At 50.6% G+C, this 21,020-nt stretch overlaps 1 protein-coding gene across 1 annotated transcript in view; it reads left to right on the top strand.

Moving 5' to 3' along the window:
- Window positions 1–205: 205 nt before the first annotated feature.
- The window catches only part of WNT9A (Wnt family member 9A), a 51,632-nt gene continuing 30,817 nt past the window's right edge, over window positions 206–21,020 (top strand). The window contains exon 1 of the mRNA XM_085050112.1: window positions 206–348. Within this exon, the coding sequence (XP_084906238.1) occupies window positions 254–348 (95 nt within the window). The 5' untranslated portion in view covers window positions 206–253. The remainder of the gene's footprint in view (window positions 349–21,020) is intronic.

The following is a 21,020-nucleotide window of genomic DNA, read 5'->3' as shown; positions in this document are numbered from 1 at the left end:
CCCCGTTTCCCCGCTCCGCTCCCGTTTCTCCGCGCTCCGCCCGCCCCGCCGCTCCGTCCCTCCTCCCGGGGCGTGTCGCCGTGTCCCAGCCCGCCCCTCCGCCGTGTCCCTCCCCCTCGGCGGCCCCTCCCCGGCCCGCCCCGCCGACGGTCGGGCTCTCGCCGCCGGCCGCGCTATAAGAAGCGGGGCGGGCGGCGGGGCCGCAGCGGGCGCGGCGGGGGAACGAGATGAGCAGCGCCGGCGCCGCTGCAAGATGCTGGATGGACACGTCCTGCTGGGATGGCTCTCCTCCTGCGCGCTCCTAGGGCTGCTCGCCTGCGCCCCGCGGCCCTCCGCCGCTTACTTCGGGTAGGTGCCCCGTGCCTCCCGTTCTTGCTTTTGAACTTTTGGCTTAGTTTTTTTTCATTTTTTTTTTTCCTTTTGGATGCTGAAGGGTTTTTGCGCCTTGCCCGTCCCGCCCGAGGTGGGGATGCTGCCATGCTCCTGCCGGCACCCTCGGTCCCTCGGTGGGTGCGGGCATCCCCTCCTGCCAGCGCTGACAGCCCGCCTGGGACGGGGCAGTCCCAGCGCCGTGCCCGCGGCTGTCCCGTGTCCCAGCGCTCGGAGCCGGGCTCCCGGAATCCCCTTGGATTTGCCATTTGCGGCTGGGGTCTCCGGGAGCCGCGGGTCAGTCGCCCGGGAGCTGCCCGGCTGTGCCCCGCGGCCGCGGGCAGAGGCAGCCGGGGGCGAGCGAGCGCTTCGTTCCGCCGTTCCCCGCGGGGGTGACCCGCACGGATCGGACCTGTAGCACCCCAGCCGCGGGCTGTAACCCCCCCAGCACGGGACAGCCCCGCGAAACTCCTTTTCCCCCGCAAGTCAAGCGAGCGCTTCAACACCAGGTGCCGGCAGGCTGGTGCTGCCATCGCTCCGGCGGCGCTGTTGGTTGTTTTTCGGGAGGGGTGCGTGTCGCCGCCGGCAGCGCGGGGCTGGTTGCGGGGGATCCGCGGGCGCGGAGCAGAGCAGCGCGGCATCCCCTGCGCTCACCTGTGCGCGGGGCGGGGCGCGGCCGGCAGGGGGCGCTCCCGGCCCGGCGCGCGCCGTGCAGGTGGATCCCGATCCCGATCCTTCCCATCCCGACCCCCATCCCGGGTGTTTTGTCCCCTTTTATCCCACTGTCTCATCTTCCTGGGCTCAGCTGGACCATCCAGGTCAACCCGCGCTCCCCTCCTTTTCAGAGCACTCCGCGTCGCGGGGCTTCCCCTCTGTGCTTTTTGGGGGTGTCGCTGCCTCTAATCCTTAATTTTAGACCATTTGTCTCAAAATATTCTCGGTTAGAGAACACCTAACCGAGTTAGGTGCAAGCACCTGTGTAAGAGATTTTGGTGTGAGTTTACACAAGAGTCGTGATTCTTGCTTTTTTTTTTTCTTTTTCCTTTTTTTTGGGGGGGAGGGGTGGTGGGGGGGATGTTGTGTTGTGACCACTGGTAGGAGCCACCGGACCAGCCCTGGAGAATGTTTTAGCAGACTTGAGGTCTTCCCCCCTTCATTCCAGTAAAACAAATCCTGCTGTTGAGGCTTGTCCATTGCTTGTGGTCTGGCAAAGTTTTCCAAACAGTGCTACTTACATCTTCTGTTTCCAACTCCAGAAATGTTTCAATTCCTGCTGCCGGGGCTGGTTTTCTAAGGAAACAGCCTGTCCTGTGTGTGCAGGTTTTTAGGAAAAGCCCTTTTCTGCCTCGGCAGTGAGCTGAGGGCTGTTCCCAGCCCGTTGGCTCATGTGTCTGCCGAGGACCACCGGCACTGTGCAGCTGAATTGTGCCTTGGGGACTGACAGCCTTTGGAAGGAGCTTGGCTGTAACTCTCCTATTAATCCCTGCCGTGCTGGTATCTGCTCTAGAGCAGCAGGTAACTCATTCCAGTTCCTTCTGGGATTTCTCTCCTGCCTCGTGGAGGTTTGACTTAAAAAGGGACATCCTGAGTTAAGGGCAGTGTCTGCCCTCTGTCCTGACCGCTTTGGGTCATTTTGTTTCTGTGTTGCTGCTGTTTCTGATTTGAGACTCCCTCCCTGGCAATAAGGAGGGGAGAGGAGATGCTGCCAGATGTGCACCCAGCCAGATGTGCGCTCCAAGTGCTCCAGGGCTGCTGTGGTGTGCAGTGGAGTTTGCTTATGCAAAGCATCCTTTGCTCTTGTTAAAACCCCAGCGAAGGAGCAGCATCTGCTGCTGATCTCCTCTTTGTTCTTCCAAGAGCAGAGGTGGCACTTGCTGAGCTGCTGGGGACACTGGGAGTAGTCTGTGCTGAGATCTCAGCTCCTGATAACCCACAGTGAGATCCCACAAGTGTGTGTGGAAGAGCTGAGCCCTCCTTGCTTTGGGCTTCTGTCCATTGATAAGGAAAGAAATCCCACCTGGGAAAGTCTGGGTCTTCCTGCAGAACTCGATGGCTCTGCAAGTGCCCTGGGAAGGCTGGTATTGATCTCTTTTCTTATGCTACATGCTGGAGCTGCTCCAGGTGAGGTAGCATATCTGTCCCTTCTGATAAATCCTTACTAAAAACCTGGCTGCATCACCTGAGTTAAAACAGACCTTCCAGGCAGGGGAAGGGATGTTCCTTTTGAGTCCAAGGCATCACCAAAGCTCTCAGGACACCTTTTGGTGGTGTGCTGACATCCCTGTGGAGGAGCTGGTGGGGCACAGCAGAGGCTCTGCTAAGCAGATGTCACGCTGTGGCTGCAGCTTGGCTGTTCCCTTCCTCAGTCTGGACGGGGATAGGGACAGCTGTGGATGATCCCTTCCCCCCAACCCCAATGTCTTATTTCAGGGAAAGAATTCAGTGTCTCCAAATGTGTGGCCTGGTGGGGAATTAGTGCCCGGGGACAGAAATGGGGCATGGTTACACGATAACGAGATTGTGTCAGCATGGAGTTATGTCTGTGCCTGTCCCAGGGGGAGGTGGGAAGGGATGCTGGGCTGGGAAGACCACGGCTGGAGGCTGCTGCTTCCCTGGAAGTCTGGCTGTGCTGTTCTTGGAGGGATGCACGAGCAGCCAAGTGGGCTAAATGCCCTCTGGAAGCAGAGTTTGGTGTGTGTGAGTTAAAGCCTTGGTGCAGGTGGGGCTCTCACTGCTGTTTTGCTCCATCCCCCAGCTGCCTGGGTGGGCAATGTGAAGGTGATTGTTCAGGGAAGGATGGACAGGTTTTCCCTTTCCTGAGGGGGATTCTGGCAGCCTGGGTGTTGCTGATCTTCTCCCTGGAGCAGGAGAGGAGCAGGTGCCAGCCTGACCTGGAGCTGCTACACAGGACCTGAGGTGATGCTGGTGTGCAGCACTGAGCAGAGCTCAGACCCTGCAGACACCTCTCAGGAGGGGTTTTTAGGGCTTTGGGTCATCCCTAACCCCTGGGAAACAGCTGGAGGAGCCTGGCTGGCAGGGATGTGGTGATGCTACAGCTCTAAAACCTTGTCTGATAAGAAACTTCTTGATAGAGAGGGGGAATCATGTCTGCAAAAGTGAGCACACAGCCCTGCTGGCTCATACATTTAGAGCTGCCCATCAGGGTGCTGATGATGTTGGTGGGTGAATTGTGGGGTAGGATGACTGTGGCAGGCTGTCCCAGGCTGAGGCTGTCCCAGAGGGGGAGGCATTGCCTCGGGATTGGTGTCAGCATGCTGGGATGCACTGGCTGTTCCAGACATGAGCCTGCTTTTATGTCCAGCCACGGCCTCTGCAGCTGGGCTGTCTGAAAGCTAATTTGCACCATATTCCAACTGGCTGCTGGGGGGAGTTTGGAGCAGCCCCAGACTGCCGGGATCCCTGAGAAAGCATTGCATTTCAGTTTTCCTCCCCGCTCTGCTTTCCCGGTGCCTGACACGCTCTGGGTGTGGATACCTCCCCTCCCTCCCTTTCCTCTCTCAAATGTGGCTGGGGGTGGTGGAAATGCCAGAGCAGCATCTGGGAATTGTGTTGGGACTTGTACCCCTGGGCTTTGGAAGTGGCAGATGACAAGATTAGCCGTGCTGGAGTGACAGGCGGGCTGAGGAACTTCAGTCCTGCTGTGCCTTGTGCTGGTGGGAAGGGAAATAAACCCGTAGGAGCTGCTGCTTTCCGTGGGTCTGAGGTGATCCAGGCCATAGATCAGCCCTCCTCTATTTCTGGGTGCTCTGATTAAGAGTCTGACTCAGTTTTGGTGCACCCCTTTTATTATTTTTTTTAATTTAAGAAGTGTTTTTCCTGCAGGTCAGGATTTGCTCTGCCTTCCCTGTGGGAGCAGAAGGATCCCAGCAGCTCTGCCCCCTCTGCAAACACTTGTCAAGACAGTAGTAATGTTACAAGAGGCTCATGCTTACATAGTGTTTATATTGACAGATTGCAATGTTCTGCATAAATGTAACTGATCTGTCCCCTGCACGCAGGCAACAGGAACCCTCAAATGCTCACGGGGGAGAGAGGGAGGGAGGGGAAGCATAGTTTGCCCTAATTTACCAACACAGCACTCCTGAGAGCTGCGCTGTGGCGTTTGGCGTGTGGGAAGTGCGATGTATTTTTATTCCCTTTGGCAGGTGCAGGATAGGTGCCCTGCTCTGCTGCGGGATAGAAACCTCGGCGTTCAGGGTGTGATTTTGTTAGGAATACTTAGAAAAGAGCTGAATGTTGGACTTGAAGGGAGCGGCGAGCGCTTTGGGGTGGCTTTTCGAGCGGGGCGAGAAATCACCGCGAGTTCCCGAGCGCCGTGTGGCGTCAGCTCTGGAATGTCACCTCCACTAGCAGCAATCCCACGGGCTCTGTTCTCACTGTGGGACACTCTGGTTGATCCCAGGGCTGCGGCACATCCCGGTTTCTGTCCCTGTCACTGGAGGGTGGTGTGGGGCCGCGGCCGAGGCCTGCGCGCTGCTCCATGGCCGGGCCAGGCCGCGGTGGCTCCCCGGCCGCGCCCGCCGGGCCCTGGCGTGTGTGAGATGGAGCAGCTGCTTCCAGCACAACCCAAAAAAACAAAACCTGGCCTCGGCCGGCGGGGCAGGAATGCGGCAGGCAGGCAAACACAGCTGGAGCGGCCGGAGCAGCGGCTTGGCCATCCCGCCCTGCGGGGTTCTGCCTCTTCACACAGCTCTGCTGCATTTGGGGTTTTCCATACATAACTGGGAGGGTTTGCCTGGTTTGTATGGTTGTTTGGTTCTTTTTTTCCCCCCGTGCTTTTTTGAGCTAGGTGAGTTGTCGCTGCTCCAGGCCCTGCCTGGCTTCGCTCCCAAAGCTGGCCTCTCTGGGTCAACTCAAAGCAGTGTTTAACCTCCACTCCTTTGCAAAGGGAACCCCGTGCCCAGCAGCAGCTTTTGCTTTGTAGGTGCTTGGAAGTGGCCCTGGATTTGATGAGGTGCCACGAGGGTGGTGACAAAGCCAGGAACATTTGTGAAAATAACCCTGCCAGACCTGCATCTTCATCCCTGCGGAGCAGGATTTGTCCCAGATCAGGCTGGGAAGTACCTGGAAGCTCCTCCTGCCTGCAGAGGATGGAGTAACATTAACCCAGACAGGAATTAGTAGTTTTCTGGCTTAAGTAGTGGATTGACCACATTGCTTGACAATTTGGAACCACTTCCCTGTGCCTCAGTTTCCCTCCCCTGGAAAGGCCCTGGGGCTGTTCTTCTCTGAACTCCAGTTAATGATGAGCATCGTTGCAGCCTCCATGTCCCAATATTGCATTTCTGTTTTTCCCAGGGGTCACCAGAGCTGTAAATGACAACTTGGAGGGGGAAGATGGCTTGTTAGGAGAATATTGAGTGGATACCTGGCAAAGCAGGAGGCCAGTGACTTCCTTTAGCCTGACTGGTGATGCAGAACCAGAGAGCAGGAATCCACAGGACTCTGGTCTCCTGCTGAAAGGCCTGGTCAATGATTAACTTGATTTCTGGAAGCTGCTGACAACAATAAAAGGGAGTCCAGCCCCACAACCCCAACACAAAAAGCCCCTGAGTGTTTAATAATTAAAGGCCTTGTGCTTTATCGGGGTAATGAGAATCGCCTTAAGGCTTATTCAGTGGCAGGTAATTGAATTAGGCTGTGGGAAGGGGGAAGAAGTTAAGTGGAAAGTCTGGAAGACTGCATGGAGAAGCCTCTGTGATGCTGCTTGGCCTGAATCTTTCTGACCAGAGCACGTTTTGTCAGCTTTTGCCGCTCTTTTCATTTTTTCTGTCTGATTGACTGTGCTGGCAGACTTGGTGGAGTTGCCTCTTTGAGAATCATGGAATGGTTTGGGTTAGAAAAGACTTTCTAGTTCCACTCCCTGACACAGGCAGGGACACCTTCCATTATCCCAGGCTGCTCCAAGCCCTGTCCAACCTGGCCTTGGACACTTCCAGGGATTCAGGGGCAGCCACAGCTTCTCTGGGTAATCTGTGCCAGGGCCTCACCCCCTCACAGGGAAGGATTTCCTCCTAATATCTCATCTAAACCCATTCTCTTTCACTTAAAAAAATTCCCACTTATCCTATCACTATCTACTCATGTAAAAAGTCCTTCCCAGCTCTCTCGTAGATATTCTTGGCCCAGGGACACTCCATTCCATTCCCTTCATTTAAGGACATGCTGACAGTGTTGTTATTCCTAATAAATGTTGATATTTAAGCATTCCTTAAGATTTTGTTAGCGGAAAATCTGAGTCAGAAGAACTAAGCTATCATGGAGAGCAGCCAGAGGAGGTACTGGAGCATCACTGGGGGTTCCACAGAGTGAGGCATTTGTGGTCCAGAGCTGGACAGGGATGGTGGGACATGGAAATCTTGGCTCAGGAGAATTGGAGATGGGATTTTCCTGTCTCCTGTTGCATCCCTGTGCCTTGATGCCTTGTATGAGGGACTTAGGTTGGGAGGGGATTTTGAAGATGTTGAATCGGAATGTCTTCACTGGGGGGAGAGTTTTGAATGTCAGAACTCTGGGGTCACCAGAAGTGGAGGAATTCTTCTGCCAGGAACTTCTCTCTGTAGATCTTCTCTGCTCCACTTCCATGGAATAATGTGGTCCCTTCAGGGCTTGGATCCTGTGGCCACCTGAGTTCTGTAGGGGAGAAATTGGTGATTTTACTTACTTACTCAAACATCTTACTCTGATGTTTGAGGAGAGGACTTGATGCATTAAAGGTGTCTTGATCTCTCTCTCAGTTCCTCACCCTGTGGATCCAGCTGTCTCCTGGAGAGACCCCTAGAAATTATTATGATTATTATTATGGAAAGGGTTAACCCTTTAGCAACTCTTTTTGACGTCAAGATGCAAATTCTTTTCCTCTTCTCCTGTTTTTAACTGTGCTTTTTAAGGTTCCTTCAGATGGTGGCTGTAAGTGCTAATGAGCCTTATCTCTCCAGATACTGTCATAAAACACACTTATGAAGTTTATCAGCTCAGCAAGCTTTACATTTTATTGTAATGCATGTTTGCACTTCCCTGAGTGGAACAGGGAGTATTTTGACTCCATGGATAAACACAGCAGTTACAGGATTTACTGGAGCTGATAGAAAAATCTATCCTGGTTTTTTTTTTTTTGTTTTTTTTTTTCCCTCAGCTCCTGAAGGGAATTCTTGTTTCAGATGGATCAAGCTCCTGCATGTGCTCTGTAGCCTTCCAGTCTGGTGTGATCTTAAATCATTCCTCTCTAAGGTGTGGGGAGCATTTCGTTAATTCAGTTGCTAAAGGATTTTGGGGGAAGTAGAAATGACAGGTTAAAAAAAATGGAACTCTTTTTTTTTTGGGAAGCACACAGAGGAAAACATTTTTTCTATATATCCACCCCAGAGCATGCAAGTTCAACAGTGCCTGACAGTAGTGCTGAGTCTGTGCTGGCTTGGGATACAGCATGGAACACCCAATTCCTGTTGATTCCCAGCAGGCTGGATGGAAATTGGCACCAATTTCATGAGCAGATTCATTTGGCCTAGCTGATTAAAATAGCATTAATTGGGCAGCCATGTGCTCATGGAGTTTGGGGTGAAACTTCCTCCGGTTTCTGCATTTGCCACATGCTAGATGGAGGAGTTTCTCCAAGAAAGGAAACTTTTGCTGCAATTGGGAAACTTCTTGGAGTCTTCCAGAGACTGAAGCACCAAAATTTGCCATGGAGTACAGCAGGAGGTGGCTTTTTGTGCTGTGGAGAAAGACGATTTCCCCTAGACATGAATAAAGCACTGAGAGAGGCCCACAGGGAGATCTGAGCTTAGCTTAAAACCCTGCCTGATGGTCCTGCCTGGCTGAGGAAGGCTGAGCAGAAGTTTACCCAGAACCTTGGTCTGCTGTTAAAATTCTCTGAATTTCTGTGGAGTAACTTCCCAGCACAAGGAGGGTCAAGCCACTGTTGTTTTCAAGGCCTAAGCCTTTTGGAAGAGGTCAACTGATGAGCAAAAGAAATAATCCTGGAAAATGAACAGCTTCTTTTGAAGTACAGAGGAAGGTGTGTTGAGTGTGACCCCTGAGTGGTGCATGGGAGGTGACAAAGGTGGCAAAGATGAATTGCTTGGATTAGGATTTCTGTTTCTGGATTTTTAAGCACCTCTTACCTCTGGCCATAGAGAAGCCTTAGAACCCTTTCCAATACCTAAAGGGGCTCCAGGAGAGCTGGAGAGGGACTTTGACAAGGGCCTGGAGTGACAGGACAAGGGGGGGAATGGCTTCCCACTGCCAATGAGCAGGATAAAATGGGATATTGGGAACGAATTCCTGGCTGTGAGGGTGGTGAGGCCCTGGCACAGAGTGCCCAGAGAAGCTGTGGCTGCCCCTGGATCCCTGGAAGTGTCCAAGGCCAGGTTGGATGGGTATTGGAGCAGCCTGGGATAGTGGAAGGTATGCCTGCTGTGGCAGGTTCCTCTCATGACTTTCTGGGATTTTTGTAGCCTTCTCCCACCTGATCCTTAAGAGAACCAATACAGAGGCATCACTGTGCCCTGCTCCTTATGGTCTTCCAGTGTAGACCTTGGTGGGAACCCCTGTTGTCAATCCCTGCTGAGTTGGGGGCATTGTTTTTTCACTATTTTAATATCCTTGTTACTGCTTCTCTGCAGATTGATGGGGTTTTTTTTTGTTTTTTGGATTTTTTTTAAGATTGGTTTTCTGATGCTTGATGTTGCAACAAAACAAAGCCAGGCAGCTCTGGGGGTGTAACTGCACTTTTTTTAGAGATTGCAGCTGAAGATTTGAGGTGAAGGTGGTTCTCTCCAGAGGACCTTGTGGGGTTTTCCAGCTCTGTTTTAGGATCACTGTCAGCAAACACCTCGCTCTCCAAAGTGTCCTAGGTGAAGTGTTTTAATTTTCTGCATGTTGGATGGATCTCCTTGGCTGTGGCTGAAGCTGAGCTTAGGGTGGCTTTATTTTGCCCTGGTGACCATGCAGTGCCACACTTGGGATCAGTGGGAGATCCCTGGCAGCTGATTGCTCTCAGGGGGTGTTTTTTGGAGGGGATTTACCCTGCTTGGCCTTGGCACTCCTCACTGCCTGCAGGAGGGGTTGCTGTCTTGTTTGCAGGAGCTCTGCAAAATTTCCTGGGGGGAAACAATTTTTCTTCCCCCAGATCTTGCTCTGAGTTCAGTGTCTCCTGATTCCCACGGAGAACGAGTCAGTTGTGTCTCCCATGGGTGCAGAGCCTCTCCTAAGGCAGTGGGGGAGAGTGGGTGAGGGCATGGCAGACAAAGCTTTGAAAATTACTCAGATAACCAAAGAAAATGTGTTTCCACTTGAGTTTAACACAGGAAGGCTGCTGTGCTTTGGTGTTTCTCAGCTTCTTTGTATCCCAGCCCATCTTGGTGGCATTGGGAACCTGGGAATGACCTCAGTGATTGCTCTTGGGATGAGTGTCCACCTTGGGCTGCAGGGCCTCTCCCAGTTCACTCCATGACTTCAGGGACCTTTCTCAGCTCAGGAACACAGAGTTCAGCTGCTCTCCAGTGCTGCCCATCTCCTCTGACAAGAAACCCAATCCTGCAGCACAAACCCCTCTGGGGACAGTTCACCAGAACTGAGACTTGATTTAAAAGAACTGACTTGTTTGGCTTAATCTTGACAAAATTCTTTTCTAGCCCTAATCCTCTCCCCGTGTAAGGTGAGATCTTGAAATACCTGGTAAACTTAGAGCAGAGCTCTCTTTCTGCATCTCTGGGCCTCTCTGCAATCAAAGGTGAGGGGGGTAGGGGTGTTTTCAACCCCTGCCAAAGATAAATCTCCTGCTGGGAGCAAGCAGGGAGCTCTTTCCCAGTCTGTGGTTAACAAGTTGATCTGACAGGCCAGAGGTGAAGCAGCCACTTGAGCTGAATTACAGGGTCTGACCAAAGATCCAACACTTCCTCTGGCTCATTAGCACAGCTGTGTTGCATCCCTGGGGACTATTTCTATCTTCTGGCTTGTCCCATGTTGACTCTGGAAATCCAGGGGCTTAGCATGAGTTTGGAGAGAGGACTGGAGCTGAAGAGGGTGTGAGCTGGACTGAGGAAGGCTTTGAGCAGTCCCTGCGGTCAGTGTTACGAGCTGTAATGTCCATACTGGTTTGTGGAGCTGAGGAAAGTGTGTTTCCAGGCAGGGTCCTCCCTCTCTGTAAGGTGCAGGGTGGATGCTGGGCTAGATGGATGGTGCTGGGAATGGGATCAGGCATAATTCTGCCCTTGCAGGATCAGCAGCTCTCCTGAGCTCGCAGAGGGATCAACAACCCCGAATTGATGTTGTGGAGATGCCTTAAAAGTAATGGCAGTGTGTGTGTGGATTTTGTGCTGCCAGGGCATGCACTGGGCTCAGCAGGGCTGTCCCAGGCTGGGCAGGGTGAGAGGTCCCAGGGCAGGAGAAGGACACCCTCCCTCAGCGCTGCATCCCTGGGGCTGCTGGAGGCTCATGGAAAATCTGAGCCGAGCCGACAGCTCGGCCTTGGCTGACTCACTGCGACAAAAACGCCTCAGTTTGGGACTGCACAGCCTTGGTGACCCCGTTTCACCATGGCTCTGGGTGTGTTTTTGCCAGGGGCTGGATGTTCCCCCTCACAGACTGGGGTACATCGTGGTGGGGAGTGGGGGGTGATCCCCTCTGCTCCCAGGGATGCTCTGCTGCTGTTGGACACATCAGGGGCAGAGGTAGCAACAGGTCAGTGGCTTTGTCCAAACAGATGCTCCTCCCTGTGTGGGACTGTTTACTCCCAGAGCTCTCAGGAGTGTCCTTTCAAGTGCTCTGGATTGAAGTGGCTCTAAAGCTGGTGTCTGATTTGTCTGGATGTGTCCAGTTTTATCCAGCTGGGGGTGAAAGGAGCAGAGGTTGCTCAGGATCTGTGTGGCTTTGGGTGCTTCATTGGTGTTTCACAGCAGTTCTCACAGTTTGCAGGCTCTGAGCTGAGTCAGGGACTTGCTGCATATCCTTTGGCTCTTTTAGAGTCCCAAAAGGCTGTTGGACTATGGATGATGTCTGAAAATGCCCTCAGTCTGTGCCTGATAAAGCAGAGCCCCCTGGGTTGGAGTTACTGCTCCTGTTACAGCCATAAAGAGGATCCACAGAAAAAATTCATGGGAATCCTCCTGCTGACTTAGTGAGCTCTAAAGTGTTTAAAAGCAGGAAACACCAAGCTTCAGCTCACGAGATCTGGCTGCAAAACAAGCCGAGTGCTGCAGGCTTCATTTTCGGGGTGCAGTGTTGCACCTGCTCTACTTTTCCAGAGCCTTGCTGGGAGATGTGTGCCTGCAATTCCAGGGCAGCTGCTGCCCTTGCTTCAAGCACCAGCCACACGTTGCTGCTGCTCCTGTCAGCTGCCCGAGCTCCTCTGTTTGTGTGTCTAAAGCTTGAAGGCTGGAGAAGGAAGAAACCTGACCAGTGCAATGGAAACCTTCAATTCCCCGCGGTCCCAGGAGGAGCAGAGCAGCTCCAGGCTGGAGCTAGGAATGAACTCCGCTTGTACGCTGCCTCGCCTCTCCGCGAGGAGCAGCAGCCAGGAAAAATATCAACAGTTCCATTAAAAAGTCTGCTGGTTTGCTAAAGTAGTGGAATAAACATACCTGTAGGTAAAACGGCCCGAACCGCACAGGAAACATTAACAGGAGCGAACACACGCAGCCTCGCTGCCTCTCCCTGCAGATCTCCCCGATAAAAAACACTGCATCCATGGCAATGTGGACATCAAACAGCAGCTGGGGGGATTATTCTTAGCTGGGGAAGAACTGGCTTGCGTGAAACAGGGGCTCGCTGGTTTCCTAGAAAGGCAAAACCTGTGCTGAGCCTGCCCTGTGCTGCTGCCTGGGCTGGGGGAGGACCTGGAGTGAAAATCGAGGCAGGATGTGGTTTGGGGTGGTTGGTAGCCCTCTGTTGGATTTTTATTGCCCCTTCTTAGCTTCCTGATCCCTGTTGCTGTGGGAATTGTGTGAGGCTGAACTGCTTGTGCTCTAGCCAGTGGAAAAGGTGGGATGAGAACCAGTGGGAAGTGGGGAACACCCTGGGAGCTTGCAGAAGAGTGGGGTGGGTGTGGTAGCATTAAATGGGGGATCCAACCCCCCCAGCCATTAGTGTGGGGTGGATTTGGCCCCTTCCCACCTTCCCAGACCCCAAATCCATCCTCTGACCTCTTTGGGACAGGGGGAAGGCAGGGAGACCTGTATTTCATATTTCAGTGAGGGGATATGAGCCTCAAGCATGGCTTGAGTGGGAGATGCTGCCAGCACTGCTTGGACCAGTGAGCTGCCCATAAACCCCAGCTTCCCCTTGGCCATGCCCAGCAAATATGGTCTGCCCAGCAAATCCATGTGGAAAATGCCTTTGGTTGCAACCAGATGGCACCTGTCAAGCACGAGGAGACATTTCTATTAGTGCTCTTATTGGAGTGTTTTGGATCCCTCCCAGGCTGGAGCTGTCCTCCCCGAGGCAGATTGATGGGATTATTGCATGCTAGAGACAGTCCCTGTGCTCCCAGGCCTCATCTGCACAGCCACTTAGCACAACTAATCTGAACTGACTTTTAAAGTGGATTAGTTCAATTACTCTTAACTAGCCCTGGTGGAAACACTCTCCTCGGGGATTAAAGATCCTTTAATTCACTTTAACAGACTTGATTTCAATGCAAAGCAGGCCAAACTGAGTTAAGGGCACTTTAGAGCCTTGTTTGGAGGAGGCACTCCAAAACTGATGTGGTTTAACCACCCCACTTTGCATTCCTGGGCTCGATTCATTCCAGTTGAGCATTGCTGGAGTGTCCCCTTACCGGTGACTAATATAGGCAGCCTCTCAGATAGAAAGCTGCAAACACTTTGCCTCAGCTAATGTGTGAAGCAGCTCCTCTGGACACCTCCTGCATCTGCTGAGCCACTGCTTAAAATTGGTGTTTTAGAGGTGCTAACTCTCCTTTGTTTGTTTTTTTAAAACTCTCTTCTTTTCCTGATATTGCCTTTTTTTTTTTTTTTCCCCTCCTTTAACTCTTCAAACCAAGCTCTTTGCTTTTTCACTTAAAAACGCAGGGCAGTGAGTCACACATCAGGTTTTCTCTGCTGTCCTGAAGTGTCTGGATGAACTGGGAATACTTGACAGCACAGTCCTCTGTGCTGAGGAGTTTCTCTGTAGTTGAGGGTGAGCTGTGGTTGTGAAAGACTTTTTTGGCCTCGGTTTTCCTGAAATTTTTGTGAAAAACAGTCATTCCATGTGGATAATTCTTGCTTTGGAAGGAGCTGGGTGGGACATCCTCTGCATTTGAAGTGTTGGATGATGTGGGTGTGGAGGAGAGGGGAATCCTGCCAGTGCCAGGGAAGATCCCTGAGAGGAAAATGGATCATGACATTTTTTTTTCCTTCATGCTGATCCTAAACATTTGGCCTTTGAAGGGGAGAAGAGGTGGCAGTGCCCCTCTGCAGATGGAGCTCTCCATCCACTTGTTGTCATCCTTACACCCCATTATCTGATCTAATACCATCCTGACCCCTTGCCCTTCCCTTGCTCCTGCTCTGGATCCACATTTAATCCCTACTGAGGAGGGAGTGACTTTTTGGCACAGCTTGCTCACCTTTCCTAGGGATGGTGGCCAAGGAGAGGAAGGGTTAAATGCAATGACCGAGTGCCAGCATTGCTCTGGGTAAGGCTCCTCCAGCGTGCCAGAGCAAGGTTTATTTTACTAATAGCCCTGTGTAACTTCACCCTCCCCTCCTGCTTAGGATATTTCAGCTCCTCTCCTTAGTTCAGCATCACTTCAGAACTGGGGGAGCAGTTTGGGTGGCCACAGCAGCAGCTGGCAGCCGTGGAAGGATTTTTTTTTTTTTTTGGAGGGAGGGAACAAACCTTGAGTTTCTTTAGGTTGGGTTTTTCATGGCTCTCCTGAAAAGTCCCCACAGGCTGTGGAGAAGGGAACAGACACTGCTCACAGGCAGGACATGGATGCTGCTGCTGCCCTGATGGGCTGGGGCTGTGAGACCTCTCTGTGCTGTGGCTCAGAAATCCCTCAAAGGCCCCTCTGTGCTGCCCTGCAAAGGCTGTGTCTTGCTTACAGCTCTGCCTGAACCCTAAGCCGATTTAATCTCATTTTCTTCCCACCAAGGAACTTCTCCTTCCCTCTCCATGGCAGCTGAAGGGCTCACCAAGCTGCTTCTCAGTCCCTGGTGGCCTTCAGGCTTGGCTGGGAGGTTGGCTGATGTGGTTCTGCACTAAATCTGCTTTCTCTGGTGAAGTTTCCTGGAGCAGTGATGGAGATAATTGACCAGATTTGGGGATCTTTCTTCTTACTCTTATCATAGAATGGTTTGGGTTGGCAGGAACCTTAAAGATAATTTTGTTCCATCCTTGCCAAGGGTAGGAGCACCTTCCACTATCCCAGGTTGCTCCAAGTCCAACCTGGCCCTGGACACTTCCAGGGATCCAGGGGTGGCCACAGCTTTTTTGGGACACTTGTGCCAGGGCTTCACTTGCCTCACAGGGAGTAATTTCTTTCTAACATAATCTAAATCTCTACTCTTGTTCAAAGAGTATCCTCAGAAAGAAACACCTTTTTAAATTTGGATTTTCAGTTATATGACATTGTTTTTAATTACCTGAACCAAGAGCTCTGTCTGCCTAGGTTTTGGTGGCAATGCCTGGTGAGTTTAGCACCGTGAAGTGCTGGTGTTTCCTTTAAGATGCAAGGCCATTAATTTCATCTTTAGCGTCTCTTAAGACTTTTTTGGGGACTGTTTCTGTGGGAAGCACTGAAAACAAAGACTACTGAGAACACATCATCCATTCCATGATTCTATGTCTGTTCTAGGATAGCTTTTTGAAGGCTTCTCTGAGGTCAAGCTCATGAAGTTTGAGTTTGTGACCATCATCTAAAGAGCCCAACAACTGCCTTTGAGGTTGGAATTGCTCACATCCAAGAGCATCCCAGTGTAGTTTTCCATCCCTTTTGGCTTTCTGGAGAGATTGCAGAGTTCCAGAGCTTCTTCTGTAAGCAGTCAGGAGTGCTGGAAACCTAAATGCAAGACCTGCATAGTCCTGGGATCTTTTGGATCTTTTAGACCCAAATTAAATGATTTTTCTTCAGTGCCACTTCCTCCATAGTGTGTTGCTGTGACCATTGGGCAGGAGGGTGAAGGACCCTCTGGAGTGGCCCTAAAAAATGGCTTTTTAGTAGGTAGAAGATAGCAGGCAGCACTTAAACTGAATTTTTCCTCCTGTAAACCTTCAGTCTGAGGGATGTTGACCTGTGGCATTCATGGGATTGGTGAGGCTTTCCATATTTTCCATCTGTGTAAATTGCCTCCATCTTTCTACTCCTGCAGCTTTTCCACAGGGATGGAAACTCTCTGCTGTAGGAGATCCTCAACTTCCATCTACAAAAATGAACTAATCAGTGTCAAAACTGGGAGTAAGGGATCAAATGAGATGCTGGTGTGTGGATTTTACTGGTTTTTTGGGGTGTCAAGTAGGGAAGAACAAACCTAAGGAGGTTTGGAGAACCTAATAACTTAGTAAAGTTCTTGCTGTGATCAAGTGGTGGTTGGGTGGAGGAGCTGAACAGAATTAAATCTGGAATGGAATCACAGTTGCTGCCGAATTCTGTCCCTGTGACTTCTGAGGACCCAAGGTGCCCAAAGGAGAAATTTCTGTGCATCCTAAGCTCATGTCCAGTTAGATGAGGCCAACATCTTCCCCAGTAGTTACAAACAGAAAGATGATGTTCTCAAAATCACGGAAAACTCTTCAAATCGCTCAAAATCTCTGCTGTGGGATTTATATACATCCTGCTTAATGGGTTCACACTGGAACACTCCTTGATCTCTTGCTGCCCTGTTTTCAGCAGCCTCTGGACAACCTGGGGGCTTGTTGCATTTAGGTGCCAGGATAATTTGGTAAGGATTTGTCCTTTTTAATGGTTTCTTTCCCACCTCACTCTTTAAAGCTGCTCTAATTCCATATTGCCCTAATTGTGATATGCAAACTTTAAAAGGAAAATCGCAGCCAATGTATTTTAAGATCCTTTTGGGCAAGCAGCCCCCTGCTTAACGTGATAAATTTGGACAGCTTTTCTCACTAAGGAAAATAAAAAGCCTTCCAAATCAAGAAAATTATGTAAGCAAATCCGATGAGTGTGCTCTAAAATTAAACCTGCCTTGCCAGCTTTGGGACCTTTAGTGTAGAGCCAGTGTTGGGGTTTTCTGAGGTTTTTTTAGGTTTTTTTTAGAAATCTCTAAAACCTTGCTGGGGAATGTCCAGTGGTGATCTGACTTTCTCTCTCTGATCCATCCATCCATTTATTATGAACAAATGTGTAGGAACATAAAATTATCAGGGACCATCCTTGCCCAGGACTCACTTCCCATTATCCTAAAGGAGCCATAATAGGTATTGGCCCAGAAATTTTATGGAAGCTCTGGTTGACTTGTCCTGTGCTTTCATGGAGCTCCTGCTATTCAGCATCCAACTCAAAGGCATGAGTCTGTAGAATTCCAGAATGGTTTGGGTTGGAAGGAGCCTTAAGGATCATCTAGTTCATTCCAGAATGGTTTGGGTTGGAAGGAGCCTTAAGGATCACCTGGTTCCACCACCCTGTCATGGACAGGGAATCTTCTACTATCCCAGCTTGTTCCAAGCCCTGTCCAGCCTGGTCTTGGACACTTCCAGGGATCCAGGGGAATCCACAACCCCTGTGGGAACTGCAGTGCAGTTGTAGCTCAGTGTGGATTTGCTGTGCTGGAATCAAGTTGTGGTGTTTTATCCTCTGTGACCCAAGTTGTCCGGTGTGAGCTTCCTAAACCTGGAGTTTGCAAACTTGTATGGACATTCTGTGAATGGTAATAATACCAGGATGAAGGTGGGATAGAAAGGTTTTTCCGGGTCACTATTCCATGAACCCCTGTCTTCCCACTCCATGTGTACTGGGGAATGCTCTTTTCTTACTGCTGTTTCCACCTTCCCTCCCCTTGTATCACCTAAACTCTTCTCCCCTTTGTCCAGGGTGTGTTTTTCTGTGGCACAGGGCCAAAGTTGCACTGGAGACCTCCATTCCCTCGTTGTAAACTGTGCTTGGAAGAGATCAGCATTATCCTCCAGGGATAGCAGTGAAAACAGCTTCCTCCTGAGGGAGGTGGAGGTGCAGGCACTGATCTCTCTGGTGACCAGTGACAGGATCCAGGGTAACAGCAGGAAGCTGTTGAGGGGTTTGGGTTGGATATCAGGAAAGGCTCTTCCCCCAGAGGGTGCTGGGCACTGAGCAGCCTCCCAGGGAATGGGAACATTCCCAAGGCTGCCAGAGCTCCAGGAGGGTTTGGACAATGCTCCCAGGGATGCACAGGGTGGGATTGTTGGGGTGTCTGTGCAGGTCTGGGGGTTGGACTGGATGATCCCTGTGGGTCCTTCCAGCTCAGGATATTCCATGATTTGAGTGTCTCCATGAAGTTTCCCTATGGGCACTGTGGTGCCAGTGCTCATTCCAGTTTGGAATGGGAGGAAGATCCTCACCTCTGCATGCAGTTGTTTCTCCAGCCAGAGCAGGAATTAATTGCCATTAACTCAGTGTTAGTGCTGAGGCAGCTTTGTGCCATTGATAGCCTGGGGTGACCTTTAGGGGCTCATGACACTTTTCCTGGCCAAAGCCAGATGCAAACACCTGTAAAACTTCAGCATTTCTCTCTCTAGAGTCTCACATCGTGCTCTTTGTTCTTGTTGCCCCCAACAGATGTGTCAGCTCAGCCTCCCAGGGTGTTTCCATGAGGGGAAAATCTGCCCTGATCCCGTTTTACTCCTTTCCCTGCAGCCTGGGGAGAGGTTTCCAGCAAACACACCGCGCATTTGTTAGCGTTGCTATCCTTCCCCTCTCCCATTCTTGGCCCTTGGTCTTTCCAAGCTCGCGCAGCCAGGAGACACTGAAATCCCGACTGTGCAGAGCACAGGATGGATAAACATCTTAATCTCACGGATCCTTCAGTCTAAATGTTCTCTGGGGCCCTCCTTTGGGCAGGATTAGCCGGGAGCGGCGTCCCAAAGGTCGCAGCCCCGCTGTGCCTCGCGCCGCCGCTCGGGATGCTGACCGCGTGTGAAAGCCTCAGCAAAAGGCCTGGGATGCCATCACTGTTCTCCCAGGCTCTGGGGAGCATCTGTGTGTCCTCTTGGGCTTTGGACTTTGGTCTTGGAGCTCTGCCTGCCCCTGTTAGCCATTGTGATAGCGTTGCCTGGAGCGCCCAAATGTGACATGTAGCAACTGGCATTTTGGCTACACTGAAGTGTAAGATTTTTCCAGTGTAGGTTTATATCTGGTTTGTTTTTTTTTTCCTTCCCCTCACTCTCAAGTGTGTGCATATTACTGTTATGATTTATTTTCAGGCTCTGAGTTGGGTTTTATCACTTGAAGTGCTTTGGAAACTTGGAGGACATTTTTTAATTAGTGGCAAGGCCTCTTTGCCTCGGAGGGAAATTCCAGGGTGAAGAATGCTTTTGATTCACAAAGAAATCAGGTTAGAAAGGTGTTCCTCTTATCTTTGTGGTTTTTGGGCATTAATTTCCCCCTCTAAGCTGCCATTTGCATTGCTAAAGTTCACTTTGCTTCTTGACAGCTCTAGAATGGATCAAGGTTTGTTGTTGAAACGTCAAAGCCCTCAATGTGGATATGAAAGTTGGGTGGGAAGTCATGATCCTGGGAAAATAGCCTTGAGTTCTTGCTTAAAGTGACACAGGGTGGAAGAAATTAATACAAAGAGTATTTTTAATGATAGACAGCACTATTTTTGTGCTGGGATGGGTTATTCTTGCTCCCTCCATCCCCTGATCTGTGACAACAAAGTGAACATCTCCCAGTCATTCCCTTCATATAAAATACCTCTCCATGACTTTGGATTCAGTGCTTTTCATTGCTCCAGCTGCCTGTGAGTGATGCATTGTTGGGGCACTTTCAACCACGGCTATTTTGGGGCTGGAGAGGGGCAAGCAGGAGGGATTCCTTTCCCCACCACCAGGAAAACAAATGGCACCCAGGGGAGCGTGGTGGAGCAGGAGCTGGCAAAGCCAGCGAGCTCCTGCCGGTGCTGTTCCTGCGGTTCAGACCACGGGATCACTTGTGGGGTTTCAAGGAGGTGTGAGACCTGTGGGTTGGTGTCCCTGGGGATGCTGGGTGGGACAGTTCCCTTGACACGAGGCCAGCGGGAAAGTCCTGGAGCTCAGGCGGAGAAAGGGGCTGGGGAATGCGATCCTGACTCCCAGGGAAGGACGTGGCCAAGTTTTGTCACAGAGCTCTTGGGTTTCAGCTGCTGCTTCAGCAACGTGGCTGTGCAGGGTTTGCTTAAAAAGCTGGATTTGCTGGTTCAGGTTCTGAATTTTTTGCATTCTGGTTCAAGTTGTCTAAGAAAGCAAAAGGAGAGCTCACCCTGGGGTGTGTGTTTGATAAACTCAAAATTTCCTCGAATCTCCTGAATTTCCCTTCAATTTGCTTTCATACCCTTCCTTTTAAATATGCTTTGCCACAGGATTCAGGGGAAAAAAATAGATCAGGCTATTTTTTGGAGGGCTCAGATTTTAATTTCTTTTGCCCTGAATTGTCTTTATGTATTGAGTGGGCAGCTCTGGTCCTGCTTCTCCATGCTGGGGAGATTTATTCATAGGCAGGTTCTTCTTTTATTATTTTTTAATTGGAAATCTAAATCTACTCTTGCTTCAGTATCATTATTCATATTTTTTGAGATTTTACTCTATAGCCGATCACCTTTCACACTTGGAAATTAATTTAGAGCCTTCTGGTTTTACTTTTAAAAATATTTTTAGCTCATTAACTCCAATTCTGATAGGTTCCACGTAGCTGTGCCCTGTATCCTCCCGGGAATAATGACTCAGTCTCCAGATCCACAGAAAGAGGTGGGATGTGGGATTTGTACAGCTAAGCCCACGTGCATTTTAGAGACAGATGGAAACTCCATTTCAGGCTGGGGCTGCTCTGGTCGTGATTAGCTCTAATGAGCATCTGTTGATGGAGTAGTTCAAGAGGGGTTCTCAGTGTTCTTTATCCCTGCTTGTGTTGGGATATCAAGAGCTGAACTGAAAAGGAGGATTCAGGTTGTTTGTGGAGACTACCAGCAAAGCTGTCTTGCTTATGGAATATGCCCAATGTAGGGGTTTGGATTTTTCTTTTTCATTTTTATTTCCCTTGTTGTCATGCTTCCATACCAGACAAATTCCACCTGCGTTGTTAAAAATATTCCCTTTCTATTTATTCACCCCCCAGGATTTCCCTGCTGTGTCTGTACCCCCAGGTCTAGGCTGAACTCCCTGGAATTTTCCTGTCCTTGTAGTGCTGCACACAATTCCTGGCAAATCCCTGAAAACCTGAGCCTAACCCCCAAAGTGCACCTGCAAGTGAATCCAGCTGTAATTTGTGATTCAATGCCACCACCTCAATATCTGGAGACACCTTTTATTGCACAGGTCCTGCTAATGAAGAGTTCACAGTTTAATCTGGGAAGCTCCAGAGGAGAACTGTAGGATTTACCTCACTGCCTGTGCCCTGCCATGGAATTTTGTCCTGTGATTCCATGCGAGGTTTGTTCTGCAATCCCTCGCCTCTTTCAGGGAATGGGCAATTACTGAATATTTATTTCTTTACTGTTCTCATT

Source organism: Lichenostomus cassidix, chromosome 2, assembly GCF_008360975.1.
Source record: "Lichenostomus cassidix isolate B80296 chromosome 2, HeHo_3.0, whole genome shotgun sequence".
Taxonomy (NCBI): domain Eukaryota; kingdom Metazoa; phylum Chordata; class Aves; order Passeriformes; family Meliphagidae; genus Lichenostomus; species Lichenostomus cassidix.
The sequence above is the reverse complement of the archived record's forward strand: the minus strand, read 5'-3'. Positions and strand labels throughout refer to the sequence as shown.